The following is a 12,599-nucleotide window of genomic DNA, read 5'->3' as shown; positions in this document are numbered from 1 at the left end:
CATCATGATTTGAGTGGCAGTGTGATGAGTTTATGCCATAAAAGCAAATGAAGATAATCCTTGTCGTAATAAATGGATGTTTCTCGTCTACAGCGGCAGTCATGTTCAACTTCCCCGATGCCGCCACGGTCAAGAAGGTCGTCCACAGTCTTCCTCGCGTCGGGGTGGGCACGAACTTTGGCCTTCCACAGACCAGGTGAGACACAGCCAAGCACAGAAATACATATATTCTGTACAGATCAGAATATTAAAGCCAGTGAAAGGTTGTGGATGTCGGAGGGAGTTCAGGATTACCAAACGTTCACATTGTTGTTACGACGTCCAAACAAGGTTTTCTCCCTCCCTTGGTCAACTTCAACCCCCCACCCTCAAAAACATAATTGGCTTCACACAAACACAGTCCAGTTCATTTATTTATTTCCATCAGTGTGAAGCAAGTAGTTGCTTGTAAGCCTGCAGGGCACACACCCTCCCTCACCCTCCCTCCCCCTCCCTCACTCTCCCTTACCCTCCCTTACCCTCCCTCACCCTCCCTCACCTTCACTCACTTCATGCCTGCTCGGTCCGTAAGTGCTGAAGCCAAAACCCAACCCATCTGCTGGCATGTGTGTTCCCAGTATACGTTCCTATGGAAACGGAGAGAAAGTCCACAGGAAGTCTGGCTGTGTGGTGCCTTTATGGTCCACTGTAATTACCTGATGCAGCGTGCCACAGTTTTTAGTTTGATACATTAATTTGTGAAGGGTGAACAATTAAGTTTTATTTATATAGCCAGAAATCACAAATTTGCCCCAAAGGACTTTACAATACATAAAGCATATGTCACGTTCTTTCCTTAAACGCTTAATTTAGGGTAACAAGGGGAAAGGAAGTAATACACCTAATGAGTGTGTTGTGTTGTAGGTAAAAACATACATAGTAATAGTTTGTTTCTCCAACACTGGAGAGTATGAACCAAATCCAAAGTAAAATATGAATCTTTTCCTCAGGGATTTGTTTCAGTTTCACTCTGCATCTTGTGAAAGGTTTATTGTTTTAATCTGAGCTGTGACAGATGGTGTCTGGTGGGAAACGTGAATATTTGGGGGAGTCGAGGTACGAGACGGGAAGATTAAGCATCTATGGAAAATAATATTATATCTCAATATCAGGGAAACAAAAAAAACAGCATGTAGCGACTGAAACAATGAGCACTGACGGCTGTGTAATCAGAGCTAGGAATATATATATATATATATATATATATATATATATATAAAATGCACACACACGGACACAGAATGTGTGTGTTTGTGTTGGGCTCATTAATCAAGCTAGTTTGCAGGCCAGGTTACACCTCGTCTCTCCTGAACAGCTGTACAGGTGAGTGCACACACACACACACACACACACACACACACACACACACCTTATACAGAGAGCTCAGCATGTTATTTCCTGTCCAGAGTGCCACACCAATAATCAGGCAACCGCACTTCGTTATCCCTTTAACGATGTCGCTCATAATTGGAAACAACCCGACTGCTTTTAAAACCAATATCGACCACCTTCTGTCTTTTCTCCTCTCTATATGTTTCCATTTAATCGTGATGTGATCTACCAGAGATAATCTAGAAACGTACATAGAGAATATCAGTGACCATAGAGAACATAAAGACTAGTTTGTCTCGTGGCACGCTTGTGTTTCCAGTCGTATTTTCACCTTTGAGAGGCCTAATGACTATAATCTCACACCCTGACAGTGATTAATTCCATCATTTTCCTTTGTTTTAATTGGATTGGGGGTCATTTGTTTTCGTCCTACTGCATACATCATGCCCTGGGCTCTGTGTGTGCGCACATGCTAGCACATATCTGTACTCAAACCAATTTATTGCATATTTGTCTTCTTAATTAGCAAGCCTGTAAGTTCAGAAGATATTTCATATAATGACATTGGTGTTGCAGAACTCTAATAAGCTCAAGGTTTTTTCCCTCTGTCTGCTAATTGCTGTTCCTGTGATGTGGTGACTGACTCTGTCTCTGTTTTACTTTTTTTCCAATTAATTAATTATTGTATGTGTTACCAAGGCGAGGAAGACTTTAATGGCTACAAGTGTTTAGATCGTCTCTTTCTTTGCAGACGCATCTCTCTGGCCACACCAAAGCAACTATTCAAGGCGTCCAACATGACCCAGCGCTGGCAACGCCGCGAGATCTCCAACTTTGATTACCTCATCTTTCTCAACACCATCTCTGGTGAGGACGGGTTGGGGCGTAGAGGAAGGGGATTCTGAGCTTTTGTTTCTGGTACTTGATACCATATCTTTGTCACGGTCTCTTTTCTCACTTTCCTTCTGTCCTCCAGGTCGGACCTATAATGACCTAAACCAGTACCCGGTCTTCCCCTGGGTTATCACCAATTACGACTCGGAGGAACTTGACCTCACTCTGCCCAGCAACTTCAGAGATCTGTCCAAGGTAAGACACTCGAGCCGTCATCGTTGTCTCTTATTCCTAAAGAGCACAGAGGGGAGAGGAAATATTTGGTGTGTGTGTGTGTGTGTGTGTGTGGGGGGGTGTAGTTTCTAAAGTCCATTTAGTTGCCTTGTAATTGCCATTGATCATATTTTAGTGCACCAGCTCTTTAATCACTGGTGGCTGATTGCTATCTCTACACAGATGTAGCTCTGTCCTCGATCAATTGATCAATAATTTGGTTATTTAGGTGTTGGAAGACTAAAAGTTACTGCATAAAACCGTATATATTCCACAGAAGGAAAAGGATGTATTACAAATATAAACAGCAACAAAGAAGCAATTACAACAAGATGGTTTAAACAGGATCCAACGCAACTTTGTTGAGTGGTTGACAATCTAAAAAGTATTTAAAGAACAAAGTATTACAGAGAGATCTTTATATAGAAAGATGGACACCACTGGACACTGGACTGAATATGGAAGGTGAACTTGTATGAAACCTATTTTTAGTTTTATTTCGATTTACCTTGGTTATTGTCAGTATTGTTGATATTATTCCACTTTGTTTTATTTATTTTTTCTTTTTGTCTCTCTTTGGAATTGCCTATTAATCTACTGTATGTGGTGAAATCCGGATTCCTTGGGGTAACACTGTGACAGTTCCCAAGTGTGTGAGTGATATACATTGCATATCAGCTGTGTGATTAGTTGCTAACTTGTGTTAGTTGAGACAGCCCTGCGTCGCTGCTGTCTGAGCAGATTTAAACTGCACTTGCTCTTCTCTTTGTGACTCCCATTTTCTGCTTTAGCTATCATCTCCTGTCCATAATTCAAACTTCATAATTGAATTCTTTCAAGTCTGACCTTCTGCAACACCCCGGGAAGTGAAGTAATACTCCCTAGCAGGTACAGCCATCACATGATTGGGCTTAAAACAATGGGACCTGCCCTGAGATGCTCCCCGGCACATAAATACACACACTCTCATCGCTGAAACGCCTTAAAATATTCTCCCCCATGTTGTAAGTAGACATGCAGTTATTTACTTGCGTGAACTCCCTTTCTTTTCCACAGACAGACACACACACAGGAGGGGAAAAAAAGGCTCAAAAACCTCAGCCGTGGGTAATGTTGTCCAGTGGTGGGAGGACAGAGGATTAGCTTCCGAGTGAAATGATTGAGCGACTGTCGAGCTGCTGGAACCAGAATGACTGAATAAATCAGCCATGGAAACAAAAAGGCATGCGTTAATGGACAGGGATGTGCTGGAGGGAATGCGTTTCAGAGTTCCATTGGAGGGCATTTGTTTGGGTCCTGAGAGCATCCCATGTTCACGCAGGGTGATGGAGAGGTGGAGGTGCTCGTCTAGTGAGACAGAAGGGAAGTTATTACAGTGAGGAGGGTTGAAATGAAAAATAGCATTGTGTTAAATACAAACCCAGGGGGCTGTGATGGTGTGGGGAAGTTGCTGTAGTTTTGGGGCGAACCAATCAAATATTCAGGAACTCCAGCTTTCTGTGATGCAACCAGGAGTTTTAATAGTTTAGAATACTGTGAGATTTGAGATTTCTTACTGCTGAAGGGCTTTTATCTTTCGTCTGGACTATTGTAAGTAATGGTTGCATTATGATTTCTGTTACAAAGTAAAAGATGAAGAATAATGGAGTCAAATAGAAATGAAGAAGAGCTTGAAGCTTGTGGTTTTCCATGCTATTTCTGTTCTGCACCGGCATTTATCAGTATTTATTGTCTGGATTAGGGGTGGGTAAAAATATCGATACGGCAATATATCATGATACTTTGCTGCCCAATACAATATTGATTTTTCAACTCCAAAGATCGATTTATAAAAAATTTCAATATTTATTCCAGTGAATTTCATGGGAATTAATAAAATGGAGAGGCTGTTTTGAATGAAATAGTTTTGACTCAATTTGTCCTCTGATCAATATCATCTGATGTACATATACAGGTACTTGTGTTTTCATCTTTATTTATATCACAATATCGTGATATGGTGATATGTATCGTATTGTGACCAAAGTATCGTGATATGTATCGTATCGTGACCAAAGTATCATGATACGTATCGTATCGTGAGGTTCTTGCCAATACTCACCCCTCATCTGGATGTATGTGCTTTTGTTAAGTAACCCAATAGGAATGTATGTTTACAACAATCGAATACAGCATTTTCCATAATGATGCATTTTTGGCAAAGTTGAGTTTTTGCTGCAGGGGGCCTCTGTGTTGTCGTCCCTGTTGACATTTAAAAAAAACATTTTATACAGTGCTTTTGTCTGACATATATCTCCTGTCACGGAGCTAATTTAATAGCTACCTCCAGTGTTGCCTCTGGTTCTGTTTATTACTCTAAAAGTCAGAGATTACAGAAGTTTCCAGTTAATCAATGTTGAGAAATTTGAGGATTTTGAAGCCAGGTTGAACTCCCCACAGAATCGCAATGCAACTTTACTTTGCCTCTGCAAGCTAATTCACCGACGGCGTTGATTCCATTGATGTAGTGAATCTTAACTCATAATTCCGATGCTACAAATTCGGGTGTGACAGTCAAACATTCATTAAAATGCATTAAACTATATATTAAACTCCTGCTATCATCCAGTCCGATACAGCACATCCACTACAAACACGTGAGCCATCCTCTCACACTTCCATTCTTTCACGCCGCCCTGTCATACAGACTCAAACACTCCTCAGTCAACACCTTTCCCTGCGGTTCTCCACGGTCCTGCTTTCACCTCCCATCTGCTCCTCTGTGTCTCCATCCTCTGGTTTTTTTTTTATCCCTCCCAGTGTAGCTTTCCCCCTCTGTTTGAAGCTGCATAATTCTTCTGTTTATCTGGCTTCATGTTGCCCAGTAGGCTGAAATGTGACAGTTGTACTGGCCAAACACACACACACACAAACAATGCAGCCCTCCCTCAGCTTCCCAGCTCGTTCCTTTGCACTCCCCTGGAGTTTGGACGGCTCAGCCTGTGTGTGCACATCCGAGCCCAGTGGCCCCGGAGCCAATGAAGGGGCGATGGGTGAAAGGAGGAGAAACAGAGAGACAATCTGAGAGGGAAAGAAAGGGGAGCAGAGAACAACATTATTTGCTATCCTTGCACTTCTTCTCTCCTCAGAGAGCAGAATAACAGCAGGGAGGAGGGGAGGGCAATCTTTATTACATCTGTTTTATTCATGTTGTTGACACACGTGTGGTATCAGTGTATGACTACTGGACCGTGGCAGACTGCAGTGTCTGGAAAAGGGCAAGCAGCCCCCCAAATCAATCCCACCCCCTCCCCATTTCTGCCTCGGCACTCTTTTATGCTCCACGTTTCATTTCTTTGCACCCTAATGTTTTTTGAGCTTTGATGTTTTTTTTTTTTTTGCTGCGTGTCATTCAACACATTTCTTAGTTCCTCCTCCCGTTTGCCTCTCCTTCCTCGCCATCTACATCCCTCTTCTTCACCCCCTTTTACTGTATGTCATGTTAGTTGGTCGTCTCGTATTGAAACGGGTCATCTGAGAAACCTCCAGTGACATTGAGAAGCCAAATTGCCATGAACGTGTGTGTGTGTGTGTGTGTCACACACTGTCATCATCCCCAGCACCACAGAGGCCACACAGAATTTATGTTCCCCGCTGCCAGAGCCGTTCTGACCCCGGGGACTTTCTTATCATAAACTCTAACCTCAACCTGACATCAAACGTCGACCCCCGAGATAACATTGTAGTCACGATAAGCCCACACTAGACCCGACTGCAAGTGTTGTAACTCTCCTCTGCCCTTCTGCACACATCCCCCCCACAAACAATACACTTGTCCAGCATATAGATATCTGGAGGACGGTTGGAACTGGTCAATGGGGTCATATAATTCTACCGAAGCTGAAATAGCATTCCTGTTGCCGTAGCGCTTTAATGAAGCACAGCACACAATTAAAAGAATTGTTAACCCCCGAACCGGAGATTAGGTAGTCTACATTTACATAGCAACAGAAATAGTGAGGATTTATCGAGCGTCCCCTCTACCTTTGTGCTGTAACCTACTACTCAAAGCCACATCAGCTAATGGTGTATTGATTTCACCATACGCGCCCCATATGTTTATCCCCCAGGCCCTCCACACCATTTTCACTGTTTAAATAGGACATTATACATAAACACTCCTTTCAAAAGGCTCTTTTGATTTATGACTCAAAGCCCAAGTGATGCTCAAATCGCCGGTATGCCATTATACTTCATCACCGGTGAGCCATTATTGTTTTAAAAGCAAAGTAGCACTGGATGATGTTCGTTTAATAGTTGGACGGGAGATCCACGTTGTTGTGTGAGGCGGTGTTTTCTCTTTTGAGTAAACATGCACGTGTTTATATGTGCTCACAACCTGAGGATCATTTGGGCGTCTTATTGGATCAATTCATCGTGGAGGATAGAAGGTAGTGCAGGAAGCTTTCTGTATAATCTTTATTATTAGTTAGTTAGTATATCCTGTCATATTCTGACTCTTGTCCCTGCATGAAGCAGCTGTTTGGCTGTTTTAAAGATAAGTGCGATCATAAATGGAGGAGAAAACAGGTCCAGTTTTGGTAGCTACAATTATTTCTCGTGACATGTTTCTCACAGCAGCTTTAAATGGCTTTTGCAACACCATCACCCTCTCCACTGTTGATGAAGAAGTGATTAGAACTAATCCAAGATTAATTTCTCCGACTCTTTCCCCTCCGAAGCGCCGGCTCATCTTCGTCCTCTCTACTCTAATTAAAACTACGAGATTGGTTCATTTATCCGAGTCCTCATCAGAGAGCCATTCTTCGCCACAAACATATTAGGCCAATGTGTGGCGGGGCGGCAGCAGGCGTTCCATCAGCACAATGCCGGGGCGCTCTGCCCTGATGTACGGCGCCGTCACCGCCGCGCTGTTGTAGCTACTGTAAGCCGAGAGCGCCAGCCCCACAGTAATTTACAGCAGTAAACAATGTCGGGCTCGTGCAAACCAACAGCCCCTCCCCCCCACACACACACACTCACACACACAATTCTCCCTCTCGCTCTGTCACTGTGGCACTTTCAGTCTTTTTTTATTTTATATGCCTCCTCTCCCTTTTCTTTTTTTAATGAGCCGACTGTTATTAGGGCTATAAATCAGAGCAATGGGCCTGATGTATAATTCACTGTGTGTACTCACCCACCCCCCAGTGGCCCTGAGGAAGCCCGCAGTGTATCACTGTCAACGCACAGCTACACAGTTTGGTGGCACGAGGCTTTTTTCTTTTCTTTTTTTTGTTCGCCGTGTAAATCTGCACACACTCGCTGCAAAATGACAAAAATATATCTACACACCAAACTGAAAAACAGAGCAGTAATCCTGCATGCATCCCTCCCACTCCACCCAAATACATGAACACAAGCACGCCCCATTGCACCGACACAAAACAGTAACCATTGCGCGGATCGATATCCGGGCCGGGCCCTGGATGAGTCTTGCTGTGACAGACACCCTATGATATGAAAGAGATCCAATTGATCCACGCCCTGCTAGGCCCTCATCCTCAAAAGGCCATCATTCCATTACCATTGATCCGCTGGCTGTGTGTGTGTGTGTGTGTGTGTGTGTGTGTGTGTGTGTGTGATATGAAGGGGGGGTTTGAGGGAACGAGGCACAGCCAGCAGAAGACTAATAAAAATTGAACCAGCCTGAAAGTGATTTCTATAAATGAGTATTTAAATAATTGCCGAGCAGCGAGGGGTTATTGGTTTTGCAGAGCGATGGAAAATTAATGCAACCTAACTATTTTTTTTTCTAGACTCCAAATAGGGCTGGTGACCAGTGTATTAGTTACAGATTAATAAAATCTGAAATTAAAGGAACCCGCTGCCTTGTTATTGATATTCCTCGTAGGCACTCTTTCATTGGAGTGCATTAGTTTTCTCTGACAGACTACAGCTGCAGGGGCTCTGTTTCACAGCCTCTAAAAAGCACTCTGTGGGAAAGGATTGATCTCTGTCTGAAGGGAAACATCATCTAATATTCATTTGAAATTGCACAAAGGTTACCAGCTTCATTTGCCTTGGTTAGTCTGCAAAGAGTGGTCGGAGAATGTATCCACAGCAGTCCTTTCCTACGTTCCTCCTGGTTATCAAGCCCACATGTTTGTTACTGTCATGTCACGTCACGCAGCAGTTAAAGGTTTATTTCTCCACTTGTTGACAAAACATGTTTTACGTTTGAATTTCTCCACAGCCCATTGGTGCTCTGAACCCCAAGAGGGCGGCGTTCTTTTCAGACCGATATGAGTCGTGGGAGGACGATCAGGTGCCGAAGTTCCACTACGGTACCCACTATTCCACCTCCAGCTTCACCATGATGTGGCTGCTGCGTATCGTAAGTGCTGTCTATATATAAAGATACATCATATATATATATATAAAGTTTTTTGCAGCATTCTTAGTTGCTGCTTGTCATAAAAATAATGATATGCAGCCCCTAGAAAAATCACATTTATTGGTTAAACTGCAGCCAAGAAAACCATGATAGACTCATCGTTCTCCCCTGAGCCTCCATCGATAAGAGGAAGTCCAGACGCTCCATCTTAGAACAGTGAGCAAGGATATATTAAACAGCCTTTATTAAAGTGGCTCACCCATACAGAGATATCATTTTTTGGATGCATGTGTGTAACAATATATTCCTTTTCCATGTATAGGTGGAAGTTTTTTAAAGTATAGCTATAGCAGTATGCATATATCTTATACGTCAAACTATTTATAATGTATTTTTAAATTTGTGTTCATTGTTTCCCTTTGGAGTTTAATATTATCATTAATTCATTCTTAACTAGACGCTTATTTCCCAGAAACAAATGCATTCATATCAAATTGAGAGTATATGTATGCTAAATATTGCAACACCCGCATCGCCCCGTATTTATTGTTGCATATAATTAATTCTACTGTATGTTGTATGTGGTATAATATTAAAACAACTACAATAACTGTGCAATTAAATGGAAAAAAAATCAGATATGTGTTTTTGAAGCGTGTATGCATACATTGTGCACCTCTTGTTTCGGTGCCTTTTGGTTGAATGGACGCCATCAATCTTTTCCTACTGCACTCGAGGGAGAGGGACGTTCCTAAGTTTCTCCGACGTTATTGTCCCAGTAGCTCACTGCCTCAGCGACTCCCAGTAGAGTTACGTCATTGATCCCTGCACATCATTAGCAGGCTTACTCTAAAGCCACTTTACCAGAAACCCTCACTTACGACTCATCACTGAAAACTGCTTGTGCATCCAGTGTGAGCTGTTTTTGATGTATGATGTGTTTACTCTCGACCTTCCAGTGTAATCCCGTCCTGTTGTTTTAACTACACAATGAGACACAATGTGGTTAAACCCTCACGCCTTTTAAACAAATGAGGCGTACGTCATTTCGGGCCCAACTTAATTAGCCATCTACAGTATTAGTTTGTGGCTGTGGCCCGGTCATATTGTGTCCGTGTCACTTGGGGCCCATTGCGTCAGAGAGACAGCTATTGATCCGCCCTAACAAGATTATACATGATTAGAAATGCATCAGTAACATGAGTGTATTGGCTTTAGTAGCTCACTGGGATTATTCCAGTTATTCATTTTGGGATTCCAGTTTGTTGGGGGAGTGTAAAAAGAGTAGATTCTGGTTCAAATCTGTCTTTTACCGCATGTTTTTATGGCAATAGAGACGTTCAGTCCAGCAGAACCCAGAGCTCCGTTTTAAAGCATATCTTTCCTCATCAACAGGAACCCTTCACCACGTTTTTCCTAAACTTCCAAGGAGGGAAGTTCGACCACGCTGACCGCACCTTCTCCTCAGTGTCCCGGGCCTGGAGGAACTGCCAGAGAGACACCTCTGATGTTAAGGTACTCACACACTTTGTAAGAAGGTTAGAAATTAGAAGAGATAAAGAACTGAGCACTCCAAGAGGATAAATCCCCGCCCAGCATCTTTACAGACACAGAAGAAAAAGGTTTCAAAAGAGTAATGGCCAGTCACTAGTAATCATTGTCCCTCTGCAATGAAAGCTTCCTGGTCTTCTGATCAAAGCGTTGGACTAATCCTCATCTGTCCCAGCCGTCTGTCTCAGATTCAGCCAGCTATAACCTGGACTTGAGTCCCTGCCCACCGGGCCCCCAAACACTACGGAGCTGTTGGATCTGCCCTGTAACAACACAGGTCATTCTCATACTGAAGGCCCTCGAACCCCCAGTGCACACTTTAACTGCACTCCTAAAACATTTACGAGTACAGTCAGACATTCTATGTCAAAGCTGGGTTGTGCTTGGTCTCCTGGCACCGGGTCACTGGATGGGTGGAGGGGGGGCAGCAGTGGTGTTGGGTTTTTTTTTTTTTTTAACGCTTGATTGCGTTTACCACCCCCCTCTCATCCCGCCGATAAAACATATGGATTGTGTTACCACGTCGCTGGCCAACGCTTGATTGCGAAAGCCCAACGCGAGCCCTCGTTTGCTCTCCCGGTCTAGACCTGTCAGTGTGGATCAAACTGTGAGAGCTCAGCCTCACATCAAAATAAAGGGGGAAATCTGGACCAGATCACTTTGTTTCCATGTTCAGTTTGGATTTTTAGCATATTTTGAATGAGAGTCCATCGACTTCATCCACTCGGACGCACACATTCATGTTCAGGCAAAAGAGGAATTAGGGACGAGATGTATCAATTTAGTATGCTAAGTATGCCATTTAGCTTTAGCATTGGAGCCATTGATAGCAACCCTCTGTCCCTGCCAGAGGGCAAAAAGCCTCAGTGTTTTCATACCCCGCTGGTAAAGAAGGGGTGATAATGGGTTACAACACCCAGATTCAATGTGTCTCTAGCCTGGGTGACGCTAGCATGACCTCCAGTCCCCAATCCTTTGACCCCTAGCCTCCGCCCGAAGGCATCAGAAGGGGGAGAGAGAGGAGCGGAGGGGTTAGAGGTAGCAACAGTGGAAGTGTAGCAGAGGAGCCCAGGGGCCAGAGCCCCTTCCAGTGACCCATGACAGGACAGGATTGGGGATCAGAGGGGCTGGCCTCTGACCAGGCCGGAGCAAAGGGGCCACTGCACATAATGGTCCATGCAAGGCAGGCTGGAGTGTTAGGGAGCGAAGCCCTCAAGGTTTTGTTAGGGTGTGTGTGTGTGTGTATGTGTGTGTGTGTGCGTGCATCCTGCCACCTCCAGCTCAAATTTACAGCAGGCTGCAGCCAGTGAACCTGGGTGAGCCGGAGGCCTCGTTAAGAGGTTGACCTTTTAGTTTTAGGTCGGGTTTTTGTGGAGTGAAGAGATTTCAGAAGTGAGGAAGTGCCGTGTTGTTTTAAACCTGCGTGTTTGCTTGCTCATTTGATTGGATGTTTTCACCCCATTGATGAGAGGGTGGATGCATTGTGCAGCTAATCTTTAAAAAAAAAAAGAGAAAAGGTCATGTTATTGTTTGAGTATAGTTGTAACGTTTAGGGATCATGTGACCAGGCTCTTGGACGTCTGTAGCCCAAACCTGCTACTCGGCTCAGGTTGGAGCATGCAGTATTCGGATGCTGCCACGCTGTCATCGTTGCTGCTCGTTCGTCAGCTTGATGCTTGCGGAGCTCCGATGTCACACTGTCAACATATTTGTATCTTTGTCTCTTTCTTGAGAGCTCCAGTCATCGCGTGTAGACACACAAGCTTTGTTCGCAGACAGCTGGGCTACCATCGAAACCCCAAAAGGAATACCATGAAATAAGGAGAGATAATATAATTTTATTCGACTGAAAATTGCTGTTATTGTACTTTAAGTTGTTTTGTGTTATTAAGTACATATTAAGATGATAGGAAAACACGTACATTAGCATATACATGCCATGCTCTTTTTGTTTTTTCTATTTATTCAGAATCAGCGAGACAAACTCACAACAATAACGTCACCGTTTAAGCCTGAAGGAACGTATGGATGTATTTCCTTGTTTTTCAGCTCAAACTCAATCTCAGTGTTTACAGTCAGTGTGGCAAGTTCTGCTTTGTTAAGAATGACGAATGGCTAAACACATGGGCTTACATCTCATGTCATAACTGCATTTCCCCTCCGATTGAAAATACTTTTTGTTGTTTGGGACAGC

At 43.6% G+C, this 12,599-nt stretch overlaps 1 protein-coding gene across 3 annotated transcripts in view; it reads left to right on the top strand.

Moving 5' to 3' along the window:
* lrba (LPS-responsive vesicle trafficking, beach and anchor containing) overlaps nt 1–12,599 on the top strand; it is a 171,081-nt gene that overhangs the window by 121,667 nt on the left and 36,815 nt on the right. For all 3 annotated transcript variants that reach the window (XM_084005725.1, XM_084005724.1, XM_084005726.1), the window contains exons 41-45: nt 94–196; nt 2,123–2,238; nt 2,348–2,460; nt 8,714–8,854; nt 10,250–10,369. In XM_084005725.1, the coding sequence (XP_083861851.1) occupies nt 94–196; nt 2,123–2,238; nt 2,348–2,460; nt 8,714–8,854; nt 10,250–10,369 (593 nt within the window). The remainder of the gene's footprint in view (nt 1–93; nt 197–2,122; nt 2,239–2,347; nt 2,461–8,713; nt 8,855–10,249; nt 10,370–12,599) is intronic.

The sequence above is a fragment of the Eutrigla gurnardus genome, assembly GCF_963514095.1.
Source record: "Eutrigla gurnardus genome assembly, chromosome: 3".
Taxonomy (NCBI): Eukaryota; Metazoa; Chordata; class Actinopteri; order Perciformes; family Triglidae; genus Eutrigla; species Eutrigla gurnardus.
Note: the sequence above shows the minus strand (reverse complement) of the source record. Positions and strands in the feature narration are given on the sequence as shown.